Genomic DNA, 21,218 nt, shown 5'->3' with positions numbered 1-21,218 from the left:
GTGGCCCTGACTCTGGAACCAGCTTCCCCCAGAGATTAGAACTGCCCCCACCCTCCTTACCTTCCGTAAACTCCTTAAAACCCACCTTTGCCGCCAGGCATGGGGGAATTGAGATATCTCCCCTGGGCCTCTACAATTTATGTATGGTATGTTTGTATGTATGTCTGCTTAATAATGGGGTTTTTAAAAATGTTTTTAAATTATTAGATTTGTCATGAATTGTTTTATTGTGTTGTGAGCCGCCCCGAGTCTACAGAGAGGGGTGGCAATCAAATCAAATCAAAACAAAACAAACAAACAAATAAATAAACAAACAAACAAACAAACAAAAACCAACCAACCAACCAATCAATCAATCAATCAATCAATCAATCATACACACAAACATACCAGGCATAAACTGCCTCAATTCCTCCATGCCTGACGGCAGAGGTGGCCATATCACAATTCCCCTTAGCCAGTTTGATGTGAGTGACCAAACTGAGGAATGTTTGCACTCACGCATGTAAAAGGTTCTGGAAAAACCATAAAACCTTTGAAGTCTCCACACCTTATATATGAAAGCCACTTCCCCTGGGTGCATCGTAGCCAGGACGCTGTGCTGATTGAACAACACGGGAACGTAAGAGGCAGGGAAATGGCAGTTTGCCAAGCAGGATAGAAAATGTTTCCCTTTTGCCCAGTGAATGAGTGGACAGGGAGTGTTCACAATGGCTTGGTGGGGAATTTAAGGGGAACTCCGAACACATGTTCCCTCTAAGTCAAGACTTTACTTGGATAAATGAGGTACCAGAGAAGGGAACAAGAATGAATAAAAGCTTTTCTCTTGGTGTTGTTGAGTGAAACAATAGTGAATAACCAGGAGACTCTAAATGCTATTTTATGTCTGTGGGAGGTGGGGGTGTCTTATTTTTATTTATTTATTTATTTATTTATTTACTTACTTACTTACTTACTTACTTACTTACTTACTTACTTACTTACTTACTTACTTACTTACTTACTTACTTACTTATTTATTTTTGTCCAATACGCAATGAGGGTTTTAGTGGGTGTGTGTGGGTGTGGGTGTATGTGTATATATCTATATATCTATATCTATATCTATATCTATCTCTCTATCTCTCTATCTATCTATCTATCTATCTATCTATCTATCTATCTATCTATCTCTATCTATCTATCTATCTATCATCTATCTATCTATCTATCATCTATCTATCTATCTATCTATCTTCTATCTATTATCTATCTATCTATCTTCTATCTATTATCTATCTATCTATCTATCTATCTATGTATCTATGTATCTATGTATCTATCTATATCTATCTATCTATCTATCTATCTATCTATCTATCTATCTATCTATCTATCTATCTATCTATAGCGTTACAGTAGTCGAACCTCGAGGTGATGAGGGCATGAGTGACTGTGAGCAATGACTCCCGGTCCAGATAGGGCCGTAACTGGTGCACCAGCTGAACCTGGGCAAACGCCCCCCCTCGCCACAGCTGAAAGATGTTTCTCGAATGTGAGCTGTGGATCGAGGAGGACGCCCAAGTTGCGGACCCTCTCCGAGGGGGTCAATGATCCCCCCCAGGGTAATAGACGGACAGATTGGATTGTCCTTGGGAGGCAAAACCCACAGCCACTCTGTCTTATCAAGGTTGAGTTTGAGTCTGTTGACACCCATCCAGACCCCAACAGCCTCCAGACACCGGCACATCACTTCCACTGCTTCACTGACTGGACAAGGGGTGGAGATGTAAAGCTGGGTATCATCTGCATATTGATGATACCTCACCCCATGGTGCACCAGCCGAACCTGGGCAAACGCCCCCCTCGCCACAGCCGAAAGATGGTTCTCTAATGTGAGCTGTGTTGATCTTGTGCCAAGGTTTCTCAGGAGGTGGTGTCGATATATTGTGGGGCTTGAAGGAGGATTTCAATGTGTCTTTGTATTTCCACCTTTAAAGCTAATCATTAGGGAGGACTTGGAAGGGGAAGTGGGAGAAAAGTGACTTTCTATGTCAAAGTTCTTGATTTTAAGTGGAACTGCAACTGTGCGATCTCCAACACACATCTTGGACTTCAAAATTAGTGGCTTTCAATTGTCTCTTGGCCTTGATATGTTGGACCTAAAGACAGGAGAAGCAGGGCGGGTGGAAGTTCCTAAAGAAAGTACGATTGATGCCACAGTTGTAACAAGATCAATGAAGGAGGGGAGAGATATGACAGCAAAAGCCAATGTGGTCACACATTAAAAAAAACCTTAGTAAAAAATCTCAATTTTTTTTAAAAAGCATGCATAGAAAAAATTGAAAGAAGGTCAGGACACAAAGAAAAATTGCAGATTGGTAGCCTCGAACAGTAGAGCTGGTGTCAAGAAATTGAAAGCTCAGAATTGGACGAGGTTAACAAAGGATGCTAAAAATACCAGGAAGGGCTTCTTTAGATAAATTCAGAATGAAAGCAAAAGAGAGAGAAAAAAACTTAGTATATTAGCTGCTCAAGTATCGGGGGCAAAATGTAGAAGTAAGAAGGGAAAAACGGAGCCACCCAGCTCCGATTTTTGTTCATTCTCCTCCCAAAAGGGACCGCACGAATCCCAGTGACTGGTTAGGTCCCACAGAGTGGGCCTTCTCCGGGTCCCATCAACCAAACAATGTCGTTTGGCGGGGCCCAGGGGAGGAGCCTTCTCTGTGGCGGCCCCGACCCTCTGGAATGAACTCCCCCCCCTCCCGGAGATTAGAATTGCCCCCACCCTCCTCGCCTTTTGTAAGCTTCTTAAAACCCACCTCTGCCATCAGGCATGGGGGAACTGAGATACTCTTTCCCCCTAGGCCTTTACAATTTATGCATGGTATGTTTGTTTGTTTGTTTGTTTGTTTGTTTGTTTGTTTGTATGTTTGGTTTTAGAAATCAGGGTTTTTTAGCTGTTTTAGTATTGGATTTACATGATGTTTTTATTCTGTTGTTAGCTGCCCCGAGTCTGCGGAGAGGGGCGGCATACAAATCCAATAAATAAAATAAATAAATAAAATAGCATCCATGTCTTCCATCAAGAAATTGTGACAGGTAAAATGAAGGGTGGGACTGAAGGTTTAAATCAGGGGTGGCACCAACGAAACTGGATCCGTGACACCATCGTCATGTCGCCAGTGGGTCACTAACGGTTCAGGCGATCTGGAAATATCTGGAAATATTTCTTTACTATGAATGTACCATGGTACCTCTATTTAAGGATTTAATTTGTTCCATGACCCTCACTGGTCTGTGCCATCCATCTCATTATTCAAAGTGATTTTGGGCAGCTTACAATGCAATCATATACCCAATCCTCAATCTTTTCAAGTGCTTTGTGTCTTTGTATTTTTTTTTTATTCTAATGTGCAATTAAATTTCTAGGCGTAAACATCTCAGATTGATAGTATCTTTTCTTTGTTTTTCTTTGTTCCCTAAACTGCCTCCCTTTCTATCCCAAATTCCAACTTGAATTCTTATGCATACATGTCAAACCTGATGATTTACAGTTTTTACCTCTCCATTTCTTTGAGCCGATGTAATACACCAGAGTCCTGTGATAGTTCATTCTGCATTCAGTTTGGGACAGGGAGAATAATCAAGCTAATCCCACAGAACTCGCATCGATGTTGAAAATGGGATTGTATCTGGATTCACATGAACATATGCTCAATCTCTTAGGTCTCTTAAGTGTCAGTCTCTTAACTCTGCACTCGTTCAGTCAAAACCCACTTGCCACTGAAAATTGGGAGTTGGAGTTTACAGGAATATGTGTATGTGTAAAATTCATAAGCTTATGCACATCAAAAAGAGGATGGGGAAAATATTTACTGACCCCTCACATCCTGGACACAAACTGTTTCAACTCCTACCCTCAAAACGTCGCTACAGAGCACTGCACAGCAAGACAACTAGACACAAGGACAGTTTTTTCCCCAAACGCCATCACTCTACTAAACAAATAATTCCCTCAACACTGTCAGACTTTCTACTAAATCTGCACTTCTATTCTACTAGTTTTTTTCATCATTCCTATCACCCATTTCCTCCCATGTTGACTGTATGACTGTAACTTGTTGCTTATATCCTAAGATTTTTATTAATATTGCTTCTTCATTGCTTATTTGACCCCTATGGCAATCATTAAGTGTCGTACCACATGATTCTTGACAAATGTATATTTTATTTTATGTACACTGAGAGCATCTGCACCAAGACAAATTCCTTGTGTGTCCAATCACACTTGGCCAATAAAATTCTATTCTATTCTATTCTATGTGTGTATTTGGAGAAAAGTTGGGTTAAAATAAATGGAGAAGGAATAAAACTGATAGGTTGGTGTCATCTGCCGTTCAAAAGAATGCATATTGACATTGGAAAATATGGTTTTCATAATTGTTACATCAAAGAGATTATAGTAAAAACTATAGGTTAAGGGGAAGAAAGGAAGCCCTGGGTTGAATCCTTTTTTTACAAAGCACAGAATGAGGAGAAGCCATCAAAACACAGGGAAACTGGCTAAAATTTCAGGGAGAAAAAGATGGCATTGAGCATAGCCCAGCACAGACAGAACTGGACCTATGATGTCAAAATTACATCACCAGTGGGCCGCTAACAGTTCATGCAATCTGATCCGAACCAGGAGGAACCGAACCCTAGATCTAAACCTACTGAAACCGAACCCTATTCAGCTTCAGAGTCCAAAAATTAAAATATCCTGCAAAGTTATAAGCACACAGCAACCAACGGTTCTTTCAATCCAGACTCTTTATCCCCCTTCACGCGAGGTCAATCTCGGACCGCAAAGCAACACAACTTTTCCTCCCCTTCCAATCTTCCTCCCTCAAGGAGATGTTTCCATTGTAATTGTCCATGGTATGTTTAACCTCCTATGAATATACGCAGCTTCTGCTCAGGCAACCTCACACTACTCACAAGAGCCTACAAAACTTTTGCCAGACCCATCCTTGAATACAGCTCATCTGTCTGGAACCCATACCACATCTCGGACATCAAAACCCTTGAAAACGTCCAAAGATATTTCACCAGAAGAGCCCTTCACTCCTCCACTCGAAACAGAATATCCTACGAAAATAGACTAACAATCCTGGGCCTAGAAAGCCTAGAACTACGGCGCCTAAAACACGATTTGAGTATTGCCCACAAGATCATATGCTGCAACGTCCTACCGGTCAATGACTACTTCAGCTTCAACCGCAACAACACAAGAGCACGCAACAGATTCAAACTTAATACGAACCGCTCTAAACCTGACTGTAAAAAATATGATTTCAACAATCGAGTTGTCGAAGCGTGGAACTCATTACCTGACTCAATTGTGTCAACCCTTAACCCCCAACATTTCTCCCTTAGACTCTCCATGATTGACCTCTCCAGGTTCCTAAGAGGCCAGTAAGGGGCTTACATAAGTGCACTGGTGTGCCTTTCGTCCCCTGTCCAATTGTCTTTCCTTTCTCTCACTTATCATATATATTCTCTTCCTTTCATATATCCTCTCCTCTAAGTTCACTTTTACCCTGATATATATATTACTACATATCTATTTTTATTCCTATGTATTTGTGTATTGGACAAATGAATAAATAAAATAAAATAAATAAATAAATAAATGTTCTGCAGCACTGGCAGAAGTAGGAAGGAGGGACAGGCTGGCTGCTCTCCCTGCCTGGGGGCGAGGAAGGGACAGGGGAGACTGCTCATCCCCACCTCTAGGTCAGGAGATTAAAGAGGCAGCCTCCATGTAGACTCCAGGGTCTGCCACCCTTTCTGCTACCCGCCAGCCAGAGTTGGCACACAATTTTTAGGAGGGCGCTTGCAAAGGGTGGAAAACAGGCCCCAAGCAGGAGAGATGTGGATGGTGAGCCCTGTGATTGATTGCTCAGATTCTCGCTTTCTCTCCCCCTTTTTTTCCTTTACCCCCGGGCCTGTCAATCAGAGAGTCCGGCTCTGGGAACTGGGACACCGAAAGCTGCCAGACGGTGGAAATCCTTCCTGCTCACACCAAGTGTCAATGCAGACAGCTCTCGACTTTTGCCGTGATTGCTCAGCTCCCCAAAGACCTGGTAAGTGGGGCGGAGGGGGCTAAGGGGCTCCGGTGGGGCTAAGGAAGCAGGCTGGGTCCTGTTGCCCAGGAAGGAAAAAAAAAGGAGTTCAGATTTGAGGTTCTACTAAAGAAGAAGAGCTGGGAGATGAGAAAAATCCAGATCCTGACCCTCAGCAGACTAAGAGGAAATTCTGGAAACTGAATAATAATAATAATTAAAAAGGAATCCTCAATCTGAGTATTGTATTGGCAGTTCTGTGTTAGCAAAAACTTCAGAAGAGAAGGATTTAGGGGTTGTGGTTTCTGACAGTCTCAAAATGGGTGAGCAGTGTGGTCGGGCAGTAGGAAAAGCAAGTAGGATGCTTGGCTGCATAGCTAGAGGTATAACAAGCAGGAAGAGGGAGATTGTGATCCCCTTATATAGAGCGCTGGTGAGACCACATTTGGAATACTGTGTTCAGTTCTGGAGACCTCACCTACAAAAAGAGATTGACAAAATTGAACGGGTCCAAAGACGGGCTACAAGAATGGTGGAAGGTCTTAAGCATAAAACGTATCAGGAAAGACTTCATGAACTCAATCTGTATAGTCTGGAAGACAGAAGGAAAAGGGGGGACATGATAGAAACATTTAAATATGTTAAAGGGTTAAATAAGGTTCAGGAGGGAAGTGTTTTTAATAGGAAAGTGAACACAAGAACAAGGGGACACAATCTGAAGTTAGTTGGGGGAAAGATCAAAAGCAACATGAGAAAATATTATTTCACTGAAAGAGTAGTAGATCCTTGGAACAAACTTCCAGCAGACGTGGTTGGTAAATACACAGTAACTGAATTTAAACATGCCTGGGATAAACATATATCCATCCTAAGATAAAATACAGGAAATAGTATAAGGGCAGACTAGATGGACCATGAGGTCTTTTTCTGCCGTCAGTCTTCTATGTTTCTATAATTTAATAATAATTTATTAGATTTGTATGCCACCCCTCTCCGGAGACTCGGAGCGGCTCACAACAATTACAGCAATATAAACAAACCCAATAATGAAAAGACATCTAAAAACCCATTATTAAAACCATACAACATAGGATGGGAATAGCTCAGAAAATCCAGCTTAGAGATGGTTGTTGAATTTTCTTTGATGGGGAACAAGCTGTGCAGATGGTGTTTGAAAATGACTTTTGGGGTCTCTTCTCCGCATTCAATTCTGGGCATATCATAGACGATCGGAAGAAGCTATGGTTAATTTATGTCCACTGTGAAATTGCAAGGACATTGAATTTCATTGGGATTAATCCATTCCTCATAAATAGGAATGCACACTGCTGTTTTATATGCATCCTTTTTTCTTATCTTTGCAAACTGGGTTAAGAGAAATAGAGAAACAATTAAAGTAATATGGTTGTAGAGTCTTGGCAATCAAGAGTATTATCTAAATGTGGGCGATCTGTTAATTCAAATCTCATTTCCCTGGGAATTATCTAGCTAGGCTTTGGGCTGTTTCCTTTCTGTGATTTGGACAGAATTAATTATTAATTAATTTGTTTGTTTGTTTGTTTGTTTGTTTACTTACTTACTTACTTACTTACTTACTTACTTACTTACTTACTTACTTACTTACTTACTTACTTATTAGATTTGTATGCTGCTCCTCTCCGTAGACTCGGAGCGGCTCACAACACAATAAAACAATTCATGACAAATCTAATAATTTAAAATTTAAAATTTAAAATAGTTAAGAAAACCGACATACCTACAAACATACCATATATAAATGATATAGGCCCGGGGGAGATATCCCAATCCCCCCATGCCTGATGACAAAGGTGGGTTTTGAGGAGTTTATGAAAGGCAAGGAGGGTAGGGGCAGTTCCAATCTCTGGGGGGAGCTGGTTCCAGAGAGTCGGGGCCGCCACAGAGAAGGCTCTTCCCCTGGGGCCCGCCAACCGACATTGTTTAGTTGACGGGACCCAGAGAAGGCCAACTCTGTGGGACCTAATCGGTCGCTGGGATTCGTGCAGCAGAAGGCGGTCTTGGAGATATTCTGGTCCGATGCCATGAATTGTGATCACCCTCATCATTTTGTGGCAATGTTTGCTGCTACAATCATGCTATGATAATATTATGCAGAGTGGTTACACATTCTAAAGCACTAATATAAATATTAGATATTTATTAGTAGTATGTGGCATGCAATAATTACTGTAGTTTCTACTAAGGATAGATAAATCTTCTGCATCCAATTTGTGACCCTCTCTTGGTTTGCTTATAAATGGATTCTACCGCATTTCCATATTAATCTGCAGTTTTAAAAACCTGTACCATAACTGCTATTAAATAGATATTTTAATACATATTTAATGCTCATAAACAACATTTTAAAGATATTATCCAAAGCAGGCGCTGTTTCGCTACGTTTTTCTTGTAGCCAAGACTTAGTTTTGAGCTTTGTGCTTTGAGCCTACAAACTAAATGGGTCAGATGGTTTTGAATTCTTAAGTATCAGATTCCAAGCCATTTCTCTGGTGGCTTCCTTCTGCACAGGGACGTATTCACACATATGCTACACACCAGCTCAGAGTTAGATTGCCTTAGCTGAGCCTTCTCATTCCAAACAGGCATTGCTGAAAGAAAATCAACATGGTTTCTGCAAAGGCAAATCGGGTCTTACTAACTTGTTAGAATTCTTTGAGGGCGTAAATAAACACATAGATAAAGGGGACCCAGTTGATATTGTATATCTTGACTTTCAAAAGGCTTTTGGCAAAGTCTCTCAACAAAGGCTTCTATAAAAAGCTCTTCAGCCACGGAATTAGAGGACAGGGCTTGCCCTGGATTGGAAACTGGCTAAATTGTAGGAAGCAAAGGGTGGCAATAAATGGACAATTCTCTAGATGGGAAGAAGTGAGAAGTGGTGTGCCCTAAGGTTCAGTTTTGGGACCTTTACTTTTTAGTAAAGTTATTGAAACGGATGTCCATGTGCCGCCTCTATGTTGGTTGAGGCAGGCAGGATTCCCTTGGGTCCCATTTGTTGGGGGTCAAGGGAAAGGGAGGGTCTTGCCTTCTCTTTCTGCTCAAGATCCCCAAGGACAGTTGGTGGGCCACTGTGTGACACAGAATGCTGGACTCGATGGGCTTTGGCCTGATTCAGAATGGCTCTTCTTAGGTTCTTATGTTCTTATGTTCATTGCTCTCCTCTCCCTATACAATACAATAATTATATAATTATAATTATAGGTATCATATAATTATTTTATAATTAATACTACAGATCAAATTGCACTCTGTAGTTATAGTTTCATACAGAGGTAGAAGGTTTGCAGCCAGGTCTTTCTAGTTTCGCTAGTTCTTCTAGCAAAAGAGCAGATCTTGGTTTGTTTTTGGTCAGTACATTGGTGCAGCCTCGTACTGTGGAGTTCCCCCAACATCATATGTCTCCTTTGCGATAGAGCCATCTTTTCTTCTCTTCTTACAGGCTATGGATTCTGGTGGTTCCCCATCCGTCCCTCTCATGATTGGCTGTGCGGTTTCCTGTATGGCTTTGCTGACCTTGCTGGCCATCTATGCTGCATTTTGGAGGTACGTTGGCCTAAGAGGAAGATTTATTTATTTATTTATTTATTAATCCAATTTGTATGCCGCCCCTCTCCACAGACTCGAGGCGGCTAACAACAGTAATAAAACAATAAAAACAAATCTAATATTTAAGTTAATTTTAAAAGAAACCCAAATTTGAGAAACCAATCATACATACAGACATACCATGCATAAATATTTTATAAGCCTAGGGGGAAGGGAATATCTCAATCCCCCCATGCCTGACGACAGAGGTGGGTTTTAAGGAGCTTACGAAAGGCAAGGAGGGTTGGGGCAACTCTGATATCAGGGGGGAGTTGGTTCCAGAGGGCCGGGGCCACCACAGAGAAGGCTCTTCCCCTGGGTCCCGCCAAACGGCATTGTTTAGTCGACGGGACCCGGAGAAGGCCAACTCTGTGGGACCTAACTGGTCGCTGGGATTCATGTGGCAGAAGGCGGTCCCAGAAGTATTGTGGTCCGGTGCCATGAAGGACTTTATAGGTCATAACCAACACTTTGAATTGTGACCGGAAACCGATCGGCAACCAATGCAGACTGCGGAGTGTTGGTGTGACATGGGCATATTTAGGGAAGCCCATGATAGCTCTCGCAGCTGCATTCTGCACGATCTGAAGTTTCTGAACACTTTTCAAAGGTAGCCCCATGTAGAGAGTGTTAAAGTAGTCGAGCCTCGAGGTGATGAGGGCATGAGTGACTGTGAATAGTGACTCCCAGTCCACATAGGGCCGCAACTGGTGCACCAGGCGAACCTGGGCAAATGCCCCCCTCGCCACAGCTGAAAGATGTTTCTCTAATGTGAGCTGTGGATCGAGGAGGATGCCCAAGTTGCGGACCCTCTCCGAGGGGGTCAATGATTCCCCCCCAGGGTAATGGACAGACAGATGGGATTGTCCTTGGGAGGCAAAACCCACAGCCAGTCCGTCTTATCAGGGTTGAGTTTGAGTCTGTTGACACCCATCCCTACCCCAATAGCCTCCAGACACCGGCACATCACTTCCATTGCTTCACTGACTGGACAAGGGGTGGAGATGTAAAGCTGGGTATCATCTGCATACTGATGATACCTCACCCCATGCCTTTGGATGATCTCACCCAAGATGTAGGTTTGCCAAAAAGCCAACCATGGTTAATCAACAGTGAAGGCAGATATCACAGGGAGAATTGCATTTAAGAGATGGAGAAGATTATTTTGTCGAAGCCAAAATAAATACTCTATAGTACACTGAACAATCTGACTATCAAACAGCCCCTTTGATACTCTTTTAATTTTCACATTTGATGTTGAGAGTCTGCTCGGGCTTTAAGGTGCCAAACCTGAAGACAGCTCTCCGACTTATCATTTTATCCTCTGCTTTTTCAAGACCTCTATATTTAACAGCATGAGTTGAATATAGTAAATAAAACAAAGTGGTCTGTAACGGGCATAAACTGTTTGCAGCAATTTGAGTGAAGGGTTTAATTAAAATTCAATTTTAATTTCGTCCACAAAGGATGGTATTTTTGTTCTTGACTCCTACTTTTGAAAGTGTGAATCTGTTCCACAATTGGGATCAAGGAGGTTCAGGCAGATGTAACAATTACTGAAGATTAAAGAAGAGTTTGGGAACTCCCAACAGAGGCCCTCTTAAAGCATTATCTGAGCATTGTGGGGGTTGTTCTCCTCTGGATTTGTCCCTCAATTCCACCAAAGCTGGTGAAAGCTTTCCACCCTCTCAAACAAAACAGCTGCAGATCCAGCACCCACCCACCCATGGAATTAACACCATAGATGATTGTGGTGTGGGAGGAGTGTTGCTAATTCTAAAAAAAGAACTCTACAATTGTTGGGTGGCATTAAATCCTCCAGGAACACCAGGCAATGAACACATGAAATAATTCCCCCCCTCCTGCAATTTTAACCTTATGAAACCCATAGAGAGGGTACTGTCTTGGTAGCTACTTATTCTGATATCATTTAAGCCTATGACAGCACAAAATAAGTACAGGGTGTGTTCCAAAAGTAATGCAATTATTTTGTTTTAAAGTAATTTATTGAACAGATTTGCACAAACACTTAAAATTCTTCAAAGTACTGTCCTTGGGCCTCTACACATTTTCTTCCAGTGACTCTGCCGTGACTGGTACGTGCCCTGGAAGGTGTCTTCAGCAACCTCTCGCAAGTCTTCATCACGGCTGATTGGATCTCTTCTTTGGACGAAAAACACATCTTGCCACAACATGCTACGAGTCCATGAGTTCCTGGCCAAACACCAGGTGCCAATGCTGCCCCACCCCCCTATAGTCCTCACGTCTTCCCAGCAGACTTCTTTTTGTTCCCAGCCCTGAAAGGAACCCGTTTTTCATTCATAGAAGAGATCCAATCAGCCATGACGTAGACCTTGCGAGAGGTCCCCAAAGACGCCTTCCAGGGCATGTACCGGTCATGGCAGAGTCGCTGGAAAAAATATGTAGAGGCCCAAGGACAGTACTTTGAAGAATTTTAAGTGTTTGTGCAAATCTGTTCAATAAATTACTTTTAAAAAAATAATTGCATTACTGTAGTGCTTATGACTGGTCTTTATAATTGTGGCTGTCACATCATCGCCAGAGTCATAAGATTGTGATATAGGTAGTTGGTGGCTTGTAATTATGGCACCACAGCATCTAGGGATGGTGAAAATGCCCCCCACTCCCAGAGGGCCTTTGGAGGCTGAAAATGTTCCGTTTGCCAACTTCTGGTTGAACTGGAAGTTCCAGTATTTTTGATCTCCCAGGTTTCAGAGCCTTTCTAGGAGTTTGGGAAGGGCGAAAAATGGGTGTGCCATCGCATGTCGAGAACAGTGGGATCTGCAGGGAATTATCGGTATGGGAACACACACACATGACACCCTCTGTGACCCCCCCCCTTTATTTCTTCACCGAGAGGGTCGTTGGTTTATGGAATTCCCTTCCAGAAGAGGTCGTGACAGCTGTCAGCTTTGATAGCTTCAAGGCATGATTAGACAGATTCATGGATGCCAAGTGTATCATAGGTGGTTATTGAAACGGATGTCCAAGTACTGTCTCTATGTTGGTTGAGGCAGGCAGGGTTCCCTTGAGTACCATTTGTTGGGGGTCGAGGGAAAGGGAGGGTCTTGCCTTCTCTTTCTGCTCAAGATCCCCACGGGCAATTGGGGGGCCACTGTGGGACACAGAATGCTGGACTCGATGGGCTTTGGCCCAATTCAGCAGGGCTCTTCTTATGTTCTTATGTTTTGGGCACGTGAACCAAAATAGGTTCGCCATCAATGCTATATGGTATAAAGCTATTACAGAATCTCATTCTTCTGCTTGGATAGCACAAAGCCTCCTCCAAGAAGGTAACCAAGAAAGCTGGTCATGAAAAGGATGTATAGTGGTACCTCTACTTACAAACTTAATTCTTTCCATGACCAGGTCCTTAAGTTTGTAAGTAGAAGAGTTGTAAGCAGAAGCAATTTTTCCCACTGGAATCAATGTAAAAGCAAATAAGGCGTGCAAACCCATTAGGAAAGAAATAAAAGCTCGGAATTTGGGTGGGAGGAGGATGAGGAAGAAGAGGAGGAGGACAGTTGCTTTCCAGAGTGAAAGGAGCATTTTTTTCTCTGCGCACTGGCAGAGGTTTATTCCCTCTCCAAGCGCCCAGAGAAAGGAAAATGCTTTGTTCACTCTGGACTGCCAAAGCTTCCTTAAGCGCCACCGAAAGGCTCCTCTGGCAGCCCAGAAAAGCCCGAGATGGCCGGGATTAAAGGGGGAATGGCAGGAAACTGGCTGGGCCTTCATGCCACTCTCAAATTTCCTGGGAAATTTTTCCGGGCTCAGGTTCTTAAGTAGAAAATGATTCTTAAGAAGAGGCAAAAAAAATCTAGAACACCCGGTTCTTATCTAGAAAAGTTCTTAAGTAGAGGTCTGGAGACCTCACCTACAAAAAGATATTGACAAAATTGAACGGGTCCAACGATGGGCTACAACAATGGTGGAAGGTCTTCAGCATAAAACGTATCAGGAAAGACTTCATGGACTCAATCTGTGTAGTCTGGAGGACGGAAGGGAAAGGGGGGACATGATCGAAACGTTTAAATATGTTAAAGGGTTAAATAAGGTCCAGGAGGGAAGTGTTTTTAATAGGAAAGTGAACCCAAGAACAAGGGGGCACAATCTGAAGTTAGTTGGGGGAAAGATCAAAAGCAACATGAGAAAATATTATTTTACTGAAAGAGTAGTAGATCCTTGGAACAAACTTCCAGCAGACGTGGTAGATAAATCCACAGTCACTGAATTTAAACATGCCTGGGATAAACATAGATCCATCCTAAGATAAAATACAGGAAATAGTATAAGGGAAGACTAGATGGACCATGAGGTCTTTTTCTGCCGTCAGTCTTCTATGTTTCTATGTTTCTACCACTGTACAGTGATCCCTCGATTTTCGCGATCTCGATCTTCGCGAAACGCTATATCGCAATTTTTCAAAAAATATTAATTAAAAAATACTCCACGGTTTTTTTGCTATACCGCGGTTTTTCCCACCCGATGACGTCACTCTCTTCCTTTCTCATCTTTCTTTCTCTCTCTCTTTCTCTATCTTGCTTCTTCCTCTCTCACACTCTCTTCCTCCCTCTCTCATCTCTTTCTTTCCTTCTCTCTCTTTCTCTATCTCTCCCCCTCTTGCTCTCGAGCGGCGGGCGGGCGAGCGGTGGGCGGGCAGCAGCGAGGAGCCGAAGATCGGGGTTTCCGCTTTGCGTGGGCGGTGGGGAAGACCCAGGGAAGGTTTCTTCGGCCGCCCAGCAGCTGATCTGCTCGGCAGCGCGGCAGCAGCGAGGAGCCGAAGATCGGGGTTTCCCCTTTGCGTGGGCGGCGGGGAAACCCCGATCTTCGGCTCCTCGCTGCTGCCGCGCTGCCGAGCAGATCAGCTGCTGGGCGGCCGAAGAAACCTTCCCTGGGTCTTCCCCGCCGCCCACGCAAACTCCACCATCTGCGCATGCGCGGCCATGGGAAAAGGGCGCGCATGCGCAGATGGTGTTTTTACTTCCGCACCACTATATCGCGAAAAATCGATTATCGCGAGGGGTCTTGGAACGTAACCCTCGCGATACTCGAGGGATCACTGTATAGCATCCCGGACAATACTATGGATCTTGCTTTAGCAGCCCTTACATAATACCAGGTCCTGGATAGAAGGAAGTGAACCTCCAAGGTCCAACTATGTCCGAAAGGCTCCCTCACCTGCTCTTTTCTTTTCTAGGTTTATCAAATCTGAACGCTCCATCATTCTTCTGAATTTTTGCCTCTCTATTTTGGCCTCCAATGTGCTGATCTTGGTGGGACAATCGCAGATGCTCAGTAAGGTGAGAAAAACCATTTCCTTTCGAAAAAGAGAACAGGTGATTGGCTTCCATCAAACTCTTGACTTTAATTGTATGCTGCTTCTGTTTCTTACAGATTTCTGTTACTGGGCACATTTATTTTTGGTGGAAAGCCAGGAAATAATAGACCAAATTGGAATCTAGAATGAATTAGCTATCAAACTGTGCTAGATTTTGCCTTCTAATTTAGGCAATGATGGCGCTTAATTAAAAATAAAAGCATTTCCCCAGTTATCAGTTTACTTTCCTGGCTGTTTTCTTGTCAATCAAGGATTTGGCAGGGCATCGAGGAAGGCAGATTTTTGTTTTCCTGAAGCCTTGTGTGTTATTGTGGACTATAAGGCATTCACAAAGTGCACATTGAATTGTGTTGTTTCAAACCTAGAGTAAATGTCTTATTGCGCAGTGCTTCAGACCCAAAGGTGTTGGGCAATCAAAGAAATGATAGTGCTGCTTTATAAAACTCCTTGAATAGAAAATAATAATTAAGGTTTCTAAGAAATTAAAAAGTAAAGTAATAAGATTCGCCCACGTTTCCTCAATACTCCATGGCTTGCATTGGCTGCCGATCAGTTTCCGGTCACAATTCAAAGTGTTGGTCATGACCTTTAAAGCCCTACATGGCATTGGACCAGATTACCTCCAGAACCGCCTGCTACCACACGAATCCCAGCGACCGATAAGGTCCCACAGAGTTGGCCTTCTCCGGGTCCCGTCGACCAAACAATGTCGTTTGGCGGGACCCAGGGGAAGAGCCTTCTCTGTGGCGACCCCGGCCCTCTGGAACCAACTCCCCCCAGAGATTAGAATTGCCCCCACCCTCCCTGTCTTTCGTAAACTACTCAAGACTCATTTATACCACCAGGCATGGGGGAGTTGAGATATTCCTTCCCCCTAGGCCATTACAAGTTATGTATGGTATGTTTGTGTGTATGTTTGGTTTTATAATAAGGGTTTTTAGTTGTTTTATTATTGGATTGTCACATGCTGTTTTTTATCATTGCTGTTAGCCGCCCCGAGTCTACGGAGAGGGGCGGCATACAAATCCAATAAATAAAATAAAAAAATAATAAATAAATAAAATAATAGAAAAAAATAATGAAAGGAAAATGACATAGAATTATGCTCTCCATCCTTCTTTCTATCAAGCAATTATTTATACAAACACACACACACCTGCTATATATAAATATTAATATGCATGTTAGCGTTGCTTTTGATCTAAACTACAGAATGAAGAATTGGAATGCAGCATTTTGGAGTATCAATAGGTCCAGGTATTAACAAATTTAAAACAGGCTTCCTACAATTTTTTAAAAATGAAATTAATTCCTCAGAAAATACAGTTTTGTTGTTATTGAACTGCTCAAAGAATACTTAAATAGGGAAGATTGTTTTGAACTGGATTTGTTATATTATAAACAGTTTAAAGGTTGTTTAACGGATCCAGAGCATGGATTCACTAACCTGTTTTTAAAAGTTCTCTGTGTTAAAAATAAAATTAAAAAAATATGTTGATGTGGCCTAGATTGTTTGATAAGCTTAAGGCTTTAATTAACTTTCTGTTTTAGTACCTATATAGATCTTTTCTGTGCTATTTTGCTTTTCTTGTGTGGTTTTTTTCATGTTTCGTTCATTTTAATCATTATAAAATACATCTAGATATTCTTTTATGCTGTGCGATCTTTTTTTTTTTCTCTACTGGAGATGTTGGAAGGGATATTTTTGTAGAGTAAAATTCAAAAAGAAGAAAAAAGAGCTGCTAGTGGGTACTAGTGGGCCTATGTGTTCCAAAACCCTTTTGAAAGAAACCCACAAATCTAAAATGCCATAATATATGCAAACTTTTTAAAAAACTGTGCTAAATAGGTCGATCCCCCTTTCTGTGAATCAAAGTTACCCCTTTATCTTATTTCTTTTATTTCTTTTATTTTTATTTATTTTATTTATTTATTTTGTCCAATGCAAATTGAAAGTTAAAGAGAATAAAAACATGTAGTAGTAAACATCAGGGAAGGGATAGAAGAAGAGATATGAGAATAGAATATGTTAATGTGGAATAGAGGAAAGGATATATGAATGGGAGAAAAGATATATAAAATATAGGAGAGACAATTGGACAATTGGACGGAAGGCACACTAGCGCACTTATGCTCGCCCCTTACTGACCTCTAAGGAATCTGGAGAGGTCAATCGTAGATAGTCTAAGGGGAAAATGTTGGGGGTTGACACCACGGAGTCTGGTAATGAGTTCCACGCTTCAACAACTCCATGGCTAAAGTCATATTTTTTACAGTCAAGTTTGGAGCGGTTGATATTAAGTTTGAACCTGTTGCGTGCTCTTGTGTTGTTGCGGTTGAAGCTGAAATAGTCGTTGACTTCTTGTTTTCCTTCTTTCAACATTTCCATCCCAACTTCTTTAGTGCCATCAAATCCAGTCTTTTAGGACCAGCAATAACTTGTGCACCACTTTTCTGCAGCTTTTATTTCTGTTCTATTTGTTTACAAAGATTTGGAAATCTGCAACAACTCCGTGGCTAAGGAGCTGGGGAAATGTTAGGTGTTCACCCAATGCAATAAATAGCCCTACTTTGCTAAGTTTCACACTAAAACCTTCCTCCCATTTGTTGTGATAATTTTTGTCCTGTGCGCATCATAACTACCAACTCTTCTTCAAAACTCTGTCAGCTTAATCTGACACAGGGAGACCAAAGACTGTTGAAGCAGCTCTTTCGACATACCATCATTCTGTGACTCATTAGCAAATGGACTGGTGCATAATACATCACTGCCCTGTAGCTAGCTAGTGAGTTAATTGTAGTTGTTCAGTTACGAAGCCATGTCCAATTCTTCACAATCCCATGGACCATAGCACACCTGGCCCCCATTCTCCACTGTCTCTGGAATCTGCCCAAATTCACGTTCATTGCATTAACGACACTATCTAACCATCTCATCTTCTGCCTTCTTCTCCTTTTGCCTTCCATCTGTCCCAACATCAGGGGGTTTTCCAAGAAGTCCTCTGTTCTCATTTGAGTTTCATCTTCAGTATCTGTCCTTCTAAAGAACAATCAAGGTTGACTTCCTTTAGGATTGACTTGCAGTCCAAGGGACTGTCAAGAATCTTTTCCAACAGCAGCTTAATTAGTAAGTAAAATTATATGCATTGCTACCCCACTCACCGAGAGGCTAAATCCTTAAAAAAATAAGTAAGGTTATGACCTACAAAGCCCTACAAGGCTTAGGACCATATTATCTTTGGGACCTTCTTCTGCATCATGTATCCCAACAGAGTTGGCCTTGTCCAGGTCCCGTCGGCCAGACAATGTCGACTGGCGGGGCCTAGGGGAAGAGCCTTCTCTGTGGCGGCCCCAGCCCTCTGGAACAAACTCCATCCAGAGATAGGTACCGCCCCCTCCTTCCTGGTCTTTCATAAAGCTTTGAAAACCTACCTCTGCTGACGGACATGGGGGACGTGAGTGATATCTCCGGCCGATACTAGATATGATTGGATTGGATGTGTGTGATTGTACATGGGATCTTTTAAATTATTTTTTTTAGTAAATTTTCATAATCTTTTATAGTTATTTAGATTTCTTACATAATGTTGTATTCAATGTTGTACACCGCCCTGCGTTGCCTCGAGAAGAGCGGCATAGAAATCTAATTAGAAAGAAAGAAAGGAGGGAGGGAGAGAGAGAGAGAGAGAAAGAAAGAAAGAAAGAAAGAAAGAAAGAAAGAAAGACTAAAATTGGTTTAAAATTAACAAGATTGGAAGGAAAGGAGAAGGATGCACACAGGGAAGAGAAAGCAATTGATAGAACCAGGTCTTCTGGCCTTTTTGTAAGGCCAAAAGGATGGGTGTGTACCTCAAGGAGCATCATGTTCCAAAGGACAGGATTTCACCAGCCTGAATTCCTGGATGCACAGGTTCCACAGCACCCCCTTCCTGCCAGCATGGTGGGGCAGATCAATCCCATTGGGGTGAGATGGTTCCTCAGATAGTCTTGACCCATTTTTTTTCTTGAAGCAGAGAAAGCCCATTGTAACCACAAAAGAAGCAATGGGTGTACCACACAGCAAGTGGCAATAACCTTGGATAGGTCAAATTTGTCTTGCTACGGGAATTCCTTCTCAAATTGAAAGCATCGCCACATTTGCTGGAAACAAGGGCTGGAAACAGACAAAGGGGTTGGTTATTTTGGGTTGTTACTCTTGAGTGAAAGTGAGAGTTTTGCTGGTGTCAAAGAGGACTGTAGTGGAATGACAATTTTTATAGAGCTGCATTTAAAGACTTTACCAGTTTGGCCCATCGAAGTAGACCGCCTCCAGAAGATTTAAGATTTATTAGATTTGTATGAATCATTCCTTTCTTCTGAGATTTCTGCAGAATCGGTTTGAAAAGAGAAAAAAATGCCATAAAAAATAAAATAAAACAAAACAAAACAAGTGTTTTGGGGATGAGAGATGTATTGATGTATTACGGAAGTCCATTTATAGCTGATGAAGTGGGTAAATAAATGGTGGGAGAATGGAAAGTAATTTACACCCAGCAGCTGGTGTGTTTTTGAAACAAGGTGTGCCTGGCCCATCCTGTGGGAAGCTGCTTTGATGTTTCCAAACAGTGATAATGATGATTGTGTTTGTGCCAGGGAGGGAAGGAGAGAAGAAAGAGGAAAGAGAGAGAAAGGGAAGACAGGCAAGAGAGGAGAGAAGGAGAGGAAAAATAATGCCACAGGCATTTATGAGAACTTGATTCTCTTTGCTGATTCAGTGAGACATTTGGGACAGGTGTGCACATGTATTTATTCACTCACTCATTCACTCACTCACTCACTCACTCACTCACTCATTCATTCATTCATTCAATTTTTATCCCGCCCTTCTCCTTAGACTCAGGGCGGCTTACAACATGTCAGCAATAGCACTTTTTAACACAGCCAGCCTATGGCCCCCACAATCCGGGTCCTCATTTGACCCACCTCGGAAGGATGGAAGGCTGAGTCAACCTTGAGCCGGTGGTGAGATCTGAACCGCTGACCTACAGATCTACAGTCAGCTTCAGTGGCCTGCAATACAGCATACATCTACATTCTGATAGTAGATGCTTGGAACAAACTTCCAGCAGGCGTGGTTGGTAAATCCACAGTAACTGAAATTAAACATGCGAGTGCAAGTGCACTAGAGTGCCTTCCGTCCCCTGTCCTATTGCTCTCCTATATCTCCTATACCTTTCTTCTATTCCTATGTCTCTTCTTCTATTCTTTGATTTATATGTTCTATTACTATACCTTCTTTTCTATTATTTCTTAGATATATTTTACTATGAGTATCTCCTCTATAACCATCATCATGTATTTTACTATGTGTATATAGATATATACCCACTAAAACCCTCATTGTGTCTTGGACTAAATAAATAAAATAAAATAAAATGCCTGGGATAAACATCTATCCATCCTATGATAAAATACAGGAAATAGTATAAGGGCAGACTGGATGGACCATGAGATCTTTTTCAATCTTCTAGGTTTCTATGCAATAATAATATGCTTGTGTTGTATGTTTTAAAATAATGGGTCTTTAGATATTTTTAAAATATTAGATTTGTTCATTGTACACTGTTTTGCTATTGTTGTGAGCCGCCCCGAGTCTGCGGAGAGGGGAGGCATACAAATCTAATAAATAATAATAAAATAATAATAATAAGGGAGAGCTCAGCTCTTTTTCCAGAGCATGGACTGGAGCCCAATGTGTCCATTTGCCACCTTGTCCATCTATCCATAAATCTAATCAAAGCATTGATCGATTAAAGCCAGAGGCGATTCAGGAGGGAGGAGTTGGGAAAACAGCTGCTTTGCAACCTGCAAGGAAAAACAGGGTGGATTGTTTCTGGGGTTTGAAATTCAGCTCGATGATGTCTCGAGGGCCTGCTCTTAAATTCAATAAATGTCAACTGCAAACAAACAACAACTAGAGCTTTGCATCATGCTTCGGGAGTTTTATATATTCATGGTGCAAGAAACCATTTCTACAATGCCTAGAGTTCTTGTGCATGCCCTGTTTCCCCGAAAATAAGCCACCCCCAAAAGTAAGGTTTTGTAGAATTGCCTAATATAAGGCATCCCCCAAAAGCAAGACGTAGGAGACGTTTCATTTCGCAGCA

The 21,218-nt window shown here is 42.0% G+C and overlaps 1 protein-coding gene across 1 annotated transcript in view; it reads left to right on the top strand.

Moving 5' to 3' along the window:
* ADGRB2 (adhesion G protein-coupled receptor B2) overlaps nucleotides 1-21,218 on the top strand; it is a 251,233-nt gene that overhangs the window by 180,178 nt on the left and 49,837 nt on the right. Inside the window, exons 17-19 of the mRNA XM_070764684.1 lie at nucleotides 5,984-6,110; nucleotides 9,568-9,671; nucleotides 14,932-15,034. Of these exons, the coding sequence (XP_070620785.1) occupies nucleotides 5,984-6,110; nucleotides 9,568-9,671; nucleotides 14,932-15,034 (334 nt within the window). The remainder of the gene's footprint in view (nucleotides 1-5,983; nucleotides 6,111-9,567; nucleotides 9,672-14,931; nucleotides 15,035-21,218) is intronic.

This window comes from Erythrolamprus reginae, chromosome 11, assembly GCF_031021105.1.
Source record: "Erythrolamprus reginae isolate rEryReg1 chromosome 11, rEryReg1.hap1, whole genome shotgun sequence".
In the NCBI taxonomy this organism is placed as follows: domain Eukaryota; kingdom Metazoa; phylum Chordata; class Lepidosauria; order Squamata; family Dipsadidae; genus Erythrolamprus; species Erythrolamprus reginae.
The sequence above is the reverse complement of the archived record's forward strand: the minus strand, read 5'-3'. Positions and strand labels throughout refer to the sequence as shown.